Here is a 7,870-nt window from a genome sequence, read left to right on the forward strand (position 1 = left end):
AGTTGAATTGCCAAGTAGTTTCCCCCCGTTATTCATTAAGCAAACTAGTGTGCATTTGCCTTAAATTTTTGATTCCCGTTCTACGTAGCAGAGTCAGACGTCCTGTTTTGTTTCGACCTCTCTGATTGGATTTCCTGATGCCTCCCTCGCCCCGCCCATGTCTTTGAAACGTCAACAGCGCCAAACTTCAGCTCGGTGGGGAAGATGACCACGGGCACCGAGGAGCCGCAATGGAAGAAAGTCCATTCCGTTACAGGAGTGACACCGCGGTCCAGACACGGACACCGAGCAGTTGCCATACGGGAGCTGATTATTGTGTTCGGTGGTGGAAACGAAGGGATAGCGGAGTACCTTCATGTTTACAACACTGGTAAGCTAACGTTAGCTGGATGCTAACTAGCAGGTTAGCGGCTAATGTTTTTAGCATGCGCAGGAGTCAGAAAGACCACTAAGGGCCAGCAGGCCTTTTGTTGCGAGCTTTTGTTGTTTTTTGAAAGGTTAAAGACGATTTCAGCATTATTTTGGTCCCGGTATTATTAGTTCGTTGTTGTGAAGTAGCTTCTAACTTGAGTTGGACAGCCTACTTCTGCTTGCTAGCTAGCTTTAAGCTTTAGTTGGTATTCTCCCCAGAACATCTAACGTTACTTATACATTTCCGTTAACTGCTAAAAGAAAGTGTTGAGCAGTCAGACGAGGGACGTCATGTTGTTTTTTTGGTAGCGTTACCTGGAAACAATTGTGCTGTAATAAAAAAGTCTGACAACACAACACAGTTAATTATACACATATGGAACGTTAAGTCCTTAAACATACATATGGTTATCATTGAAGTGTTAGCACAGCTTGAGAATGATGTTTGTACTCATGCGTGAATGTGTTAACCCTTTGCACTGAATCAGCACTGAGTACATTTTGGTTTTGAAGTGATTGTTGTCACGATGTGTTGATGTTTGTGCAGAGCATTGTGCAATAAGTGTCACTGAAGTTTACTGTTATGGTGAAGTGGAGTTTGGGGTAGTATTTGTCTAACTACTGCAAAAATCACTCTGTTTGCACAGGTTGTTTCCCAATAAGGTGTATAAAATGTTTAAAAGGCAACATTGTCCTGTCTAATGCAACTGCTGGCACCTGGCCATTCTTCCAGTTTCAAAGCAGTGGTTTCTGCCTGCGGTGAGGGGTGACATCCCGCCTGGCTGTGCTGCCCATGGCTTTGTCTGTGAAGGCACTCGAATACTGGTCTTCGGTGGCATGGTCGAGTTTGGGAAATACACCAACAGCCTCTATGAACTTCAGGTAATACCGTCACATTTCTTCAGTAGTGATTCTAACCACATTGCTGTCATGAAGAAGAATCTATTCAGATCTTGACTTTCGACCCATTTGGCTCAGGCTAATCGCTGGCTGTGGAAGAAGCTGAAGCCGAGAGCACCCAGGAATGGAGCACCTCCCTGCGCTCGGATTGGGCACAGCTTCACTCTTGTGGGTAACAAGTGTTACCTGTTTGGAGGGCTGGCCAATGATAGTGAAGATCCCAATGGCAATATACCAAGGTGCTGTGCAACTACACACAAGAAATGTAACGTTTGAAGTTAATTAACCGTGGGCTTTTCAGAAAGGTCTGGCTGCACCCATTGTCATTCTACTTGTAACTTGATATTTTCATCATAGATCAGCATGAAGGTTGCTTCACTATTTTTCTTGTAAAATAACGAACAAATAAACAGTTATCAAAATAGTTGCTGATTATTTTCCTGTTTGAATGCCACTGCTGAACTCTGAGCCAATCACAGCGGCTGAGCAATGGCTCAGGACCAATGGGGAGTAATCATAGAATGATCTGTGTTGATCCTGTTGCTCTCTGTACAAATCCAAAACTGTATTCAATTAAACTTAGTTGCATAAATGAGTTTTACTTTTTACCATCTTAGATACATGGGGGACTTCTATGAGCTGGAGCTACAGTCGGTATCAGGGGCAAGAGGCTGGAGCATCCCAGAGACAAAGGGTGGAGGTCCTTCTGCACGTGAATCCCATGCCTCGGTTACCTATATTGGCCTCGGCTCCCCGAAGCTCTATATCTTTGGAGGGATGCAAGGATGCCGGTTAGATGACCTCTGGCAGCTTGACCTCGGTAGGATTTATTTATTTATTTATTTATTTTCTTTCTTTTTGACAAGATGATATCATCTTTGTGCAAGTTTCAGAAAGGAAAATTCTTACATCCTGTAGTTAACACTGTGCCTTGAACCTGCCGTAAGCTTGTTTGCATATAGTGAGAACCAACTCTTTATAATGTAATATTTAGTTCCTTATCATGATCCTTTCCCTCTCTTCAGACACAATGGTTTGGTCGATGCCTCAAACCAGGGGTTCCACATCATTTCCCAGAAGCCTTCACTCTGCCAGTGTCATTGGAAACAAGTATGGGATCCTTCATTGTTGGTGTCATATCTCTGTTAAAGTGGATGTCTAGTTTGTATGTGACCCATGGACAGGGTAGCCTTTGACATGTTGCAGTGTGTCCCTCTGTCCGCAGGATGTATGTTTTTGGTGGCTGGATTCCTGTTCCAGAGTCAGACAAACACAATGCCTTAGGGATTGAATGGATCTGCACTAATTCCTTAAGTGTGCTCAACTTAGGTCAGTACAATTCTCTACAAATATCCTATACTTCTATCAGAGTTTTCACACAGGGTGAAGCCCTAATGAATGTCTTTATTAGTTCAGTTTTAGCAAAATGCCATGTTAAATCTTGTCAGTACCACTGCTTGTGTTGGGCTTTCTCCATCATCCAGAACCCAGCAAATTCACTACTGCCCTGTCTTCCTGTCACAGACACTATGAGCTGGCAGAACCTGGGCCCGGAGCAGCAGGACGATATTGAGTCCCAGCTGCAGAGCCAGGGACCCCAGAGTGATGACCCATATGCCTGTTGGCCCAGAGCCAGAGCTGGCCACTGCGCTGCTTCTGTTGGGTCCAGGCTTTACATCTGGAGCGGCCGTGACGGATATCGTAAGAGCTGGAACTACCAGGTGTGCTGCAAGGATCTCTGGTACCTGGAGACAGGTGAGAGCTGAGAGCGAGCAGTTCAGAGAGGCTTTAACTAACAGAGAGCAAATACAGTTACTCAGTATAATATTCTGTGTTTTGTCCTCAGATCGACCAGCCGCCCCAGAGGCTGTGTTACTCATCAAATCCACAGTCAACATGCTTCATGTGGCGTGGCGCCCCCTGGCGGCAGCAGACTGCTACATCCTTCAGACCCAGCCGGTGCGTACTGCAGCCAGTGATCCATCGGCCAAACCAAGTGGAACAGATGGACTGGAGGGGAAGGATAAAGACTCTGCAGGTAAGGAGAGTGCACATATTTAGTTATTAATAGCATGTTTACCGGTATAAGGAACATTTTAAGGACACTTCTGACACTACAGTGGAATTTTTGCTGAACTCTCTGTTCTCAGGTCTCCAGTCCCATCAACTTCAAGCTGAAGGAGCAGCTAATAAAGAAGCAAAAGCATCAGCTCAGGTAGACTGGACATGCTGAGTCTCTGTTTTGAGACTTGGGTAAAATAACTGAAATTCAATTTCAGTTTTAATAATACTGTGAAGGAGCCCTGCCAGTTAACACAATTAAAACAATCACTGTACTTTGTTGCTATTTATGTTTGTGCCTTACTCTGGCAGAGCTCCCTATTTAGAACAAAAAAGTCTTTCATTTTCTTCCTGGATTTCAGGATGCTTCAGCAAAGCAGGACACTACAGTAAAATCGTTCAGCGGCTCAGCAGAGACCCAGGCACAAGGAGGGAGGAGTACTGGCAGAGGTACAGTGGAGGATTCTGACACAAAGCGCTGCAGTAAGTCTTATTTCCAAGTGATTAAATTCTAGATCACCCGAGCTGATTTTTGTGCTTCCACAAATTTAATTGATGACATTAAAGTAGTTGTTGAAGTAGCAACAATTAATGTATTTCTGTTCTATTTCCTACATAGCGGTAAGAAAATGGCACACAGCAAGATTTTACTCCAAAGCAGCTATTTAGTCTGAACCACCCTCATCAAATAAGATTTCACCAGTCTTGTCTTCTCACTGCAGCATTAGTGTCACTTTAGTTTCTCAGCTTTGACACCACTGAGCTTTGTGGTTGTAGGCGCTGGACAGGACACGTCAGCAACAGAGGTCAGCAGCTCAGCTCAGCAGCAGCAGCCAGGTAATGATGACACTCAAGCTCAGAAAGCAGGCAGCAGCAGGTTGAGGGTTTCAAAAAGTGATGTTCACTGTGGGTGCTCTTTTGCTTTTACAGGGGAACACACTGTTTCAGCTGAGAAGACAACAAATCAGGTACACCTCTGGATAGTGATTGACAGCTCTTTCACTCAGCTTAGTCTAAACTAAGACAATAAACTCTCATCTCCATGTCCAGCAGAATCCAGATGAAGCAGTGTGGTTTGACGTTGGTGTCTTCAAAACACTCTTCTCTGAGGTCAGCCACTACTTTGTACCCGCTGACGGTGATCAGGCATCTGGAGCCATCAGCAGTCGAGCCTCAAATACTAAAGAGGTAAAAATCTAGCATAAAAAGCAACCCTTCCCAGTGCCCATCACGTATGTGTTTTACTGTGTTCTCCTTTTAATAAATGGCAGGTATTAACTGGGACTCTGTGCCCCTGTCCTCTGCTCATTGTTTTTGCTTATGCAGACATATCATGAATCCTCTCACCCACACATCATCTGTCAATCCTTTGCTTTCCTCCAGAGGAAGCTGCCCGGGCCTCAGGACTACCAGGGCAGAGAGAAGCAGGAGCTGGCTCCAGGTCAGACCTACAGGTTCAGAGTTGCAGGCATCAACTGCTTTGGCAAGGGAGACTTCAGCCCCGTCAGCGAGTTCAAGACTTGCCAGCCAGGTTTCCCTGGAGCGCCCTCCGCTGTCAAAATTACCAAGGTGACATATCAAGGATATTTAGATACAAGGAAATGTGGTCAACATGTCTAGTATCCGTGAGTTTAGACTGCTTTCAGACTCAAAACTGGTGCTGAAGCTGCTTAGCTGTTCATATTTGTCCTAATACTCTTTTTTTTCTGCACAGGCGAATGATTCAGTCCACATCACATGGGAGGCTCCCTCGTCTCCATCGGGTCGCATCCTGGAGTATTCCATGTACATGGCGGTGAGGAAGAACCGCTCCAACAGCTCAGAGCGCCCGGGCCAGATGGCTTTCATCAGGATCTACCGCGGCATCAAGACTTCCTGCACGGTCAGCTCCACACATATGGACAACGCCCACATCGACTGCTCCGCCTCCAACCGGCCGGCTGTCGTCTTCCGCATAGCCGCTAAGAACGAGCAGGGCTATGGCCCAGCAACGCAGATCCGCTGGATTCAAGGTGGAGACGCTCGTCTTTTTGTAGCTTCTGCTCATTCAGTTAGTTTGTGACAGATGAAAACTTCCTGTTTTTGTATTATTATTTTTTTTTTTTTAAATTAGATCCCAGTAAATTGCGAGCATCTGCATCCAAAGCAGACAACAGTACTGAGGCTGACCAGGACGCTGCTGACAGGTAACCAGAGTGAACTCTCGTGATATCTGTTCATTTTCACTCTCTAAATTTGAATTTTTATTGAATTGTCTCCATTTCCTTTTTCCTTGTAGCTCCAGTTGAAAATATTTGCCATCATGTGTTGGAAAAGACAATATGTACACTCAGGATGCAATGTTCTCCACTCAGATGATGTATATTTCCTAGATAGTTTTGTTAATTTATTTTTTTATGTATTTAATTCCCCTGTAAATAGATATGCATTTTCATAGGAAGCTTGACCACTTGGACATTTTAGTTAAACAAGTGTTTTGTTGAGTAACAATGTATAATAGGATGTAGACCAAACTACAGATCTGATTTCCAATCTAAAACCCTTCAGAGGTTGGAGATGCTTTTCATCTGCCAGTGATTCTTTCCACAGTATGTCATACCTTTGAATGAAACACTGGTGGTAAGATCTTTTTTTTTATCATTGGCCACTTTTATGATCCTGTTGACACTGTGATGAAATAGGAATTATCTCTACAGTGGAACGTTGTTTTATAATCAGGTTGTTTACTGTTATTCAGCTCTTTGTTCATATGTTGTGTCACTATACACAGCCATGTTACTACAAACATCTTCTGTATCCATTATGTTTGTTGTTTTAGAATTTTTTCTGCGTCCCTGTTATCCTCATTATTATCTGATTGTTTACAAGGTATACGTTTAAAGAACCAGTGTGTTGGATTTTATGGGGACCTATTGTCAGAAATTGAATATAATATTCATAAGTGTGTCTTCGTTGGTGTATAATCACCTGAAAATAAGAACAGTTGTGTTTTTACCTTAGAACGAGGCATTTATATCCACAGAGGAAGCAGCTCCTCTTCCACGGAGTCCACCATGTTGCACCGCCATGTTTATACAGTAGCCTACAATGGACAAACCAAACACTGGCTCCGGAGAGGGCCTTTTACGTTTTTAGCTTCCATCAGGGCTGGGCTGAGGCATGTGGTATTCAGTTGAGCAACCTCACTGCTAGCTACCACTGAATCCTACGCATTGAACCTTTAAGTTAAAAAAAACATTCTCTTTCTCATCCTTATTCAAAAACCTGAGGTACTACTAACATTTCTGTTGATTAAAGGTATCAAATGTGCCACAGCTGTGACATGAAGAGGTTTGTGTGTCAACACTATTCTTGTCTCTGGTTTGACCAGCTCACCATTTAGTGGCAAAGAAGTGCAGTTATTCTCTATTAGTCTCTTTCCTCTGCTCCTGCATTTCATCTGGCCTCAGATTATTAGAGACCTCTTTCAGCAGTGTTGTGAAGGAACACCTGGAAAGACATCAATCCAAACCTCAAATCATTGAAACTGGACCTGCATCTCTTCATTTTCTTGCTAAAAATGGATTCTATGCTTGTGCTGTCTTCTGTCTTCATCTGGTTGTGGTAAGGGTAACTTAATGCATTTGAAGCAAGCAAGCTGCAGACTCTTTATTTCCATTCAAGATGAATGAAGATAGGGGTAAACCTCAACAAGAACTTGGTTGTCAGCAAGAGGAAATACAGCTGCACAGAACTGCACATGCCTCCCTCCGACTAGCCACAGCTGATCATTTTAGATGCAGTGTCTGTGTAATGCTGGTGAATCTGTTCTCATTGTGGGCAACTATGATTGTAAACGGCATCATATAGAGCAATATGGTTTGCGTTAAGTATGAACAGTATAAAAGACAATCCTTTATTGAGCTCATACAGGAGAAAAAGTGCTAAAAGTATTCATTATATAGGCAGAGAGGGCCCTGCCAGTGTTAAATCATTTAGTGTTGCAATGGTAAATTAGCATTATTCATACATTAATGTGTGAGTTTTGATATTGCCGCTCTTTAAGTAACTTTTTTTTTAAACTAGCTGTCAGATGATGGTAGTGGAGTGAAAAGTACATTTCCTTCTTAAAGTTACATAAAAGTGAAATACTTCTGTCAAATACAAGGCTGAGGCAGGGTTTGTTACATTTTTATAAGCATCCTAAACTTAACAACACACTATAGATGTACTAGCAGTAGTTAGTCAGTCCCTAAATGAGAATGATATTGTTTGTATTGTGCAGTGTGTTATGTCTGTGGAACACGCATTGCATCCATCACCTTTACTCACGAAAGTCTATTTTTAAAAAATGGAGCCTCTCGATATCTGAAGCAAAGGAACGAAATTAACATAGAAGGACTGTACGTGCCTTTATACCGTCAAACATTTTCAGCGTCATGATTAATGTGCATCACGTAACGACCCTTTGACAAAGTTTGACGAAAGTTATCTTCTTTAACCACAGACGATGCACTTT

At 43.1% G+C, this 7,870-nt stretch overlaps 1 protein-coding gene across 4 annotated transcripts; it reads left to right on the forward strand.

The window, feature by feature from the left end:
* Positions 1–154: 154 nt before the first annotated feature.
* On the forward strand, positions 155–6,703 carry hcfc2 (host cell factor C2). 4 transcript variants are annotated; one of them, XM_076721853.1, is made up of 17 exons: positions 155–370; positions 1,145–1,293; positions 1,390–1,550; positions 1,929–2,131; positions 2,337–2,421; positions 2,537–2,640; positions 2,836–3,066; positions 3,158–3,349; positions 3,462–3,526; positions 3,735–3,855; positions 4,150–4,209; positions 4,303–4,340; positions 4,426–4,560; positions 4,756–4,941; positions 5,087–5,384; positions 5,486–5,558; positions 5,651–6,703. In XM_076721853.1, exons 1-17 carry the CDS (start codon positions 205–207, stop codon positions 5,658–5,660), a joined length of 2,277 nt encoding a protein of 758 aa, XP_076577968.1. In that variant the 5' UTR covers positions 155–204; the 3' UTR covers positions 5,661–6,703. The 4 variants fall into 4 exon arrangements, with proteins under 4 accessions (XP_076577968.1, XP_076577966.1, XP_076577969.1 ...); XM_076721851.1 differs by having other exon boundaries at positions 180–370; positions 4,423–4,560; XM_076721854.1 differs by having other exon boundaries at positions 180–370; positions 4,150–4,203; positions 4,300–4,340; positions 4,423–4,560.
* Positions 6,704–7,870: the final 1,167 nt, after the last annotated feature.

Source organism: Chaetodon auriga, chromosome 22 (genome assembly GCF_051107435.1).
Source record: "Chaetodon auriga isolate fChaAug3 chromosome 22, fChaAug3.hap1, whole genome shotgun sequence".
NCBI classification, from domain to species: Eukaryota; Metazoa; Chordata; class Actinopteri; order Chaetodontiformes; family Chaetodontidae; genus Chaetodon; species Chaetodon auriga.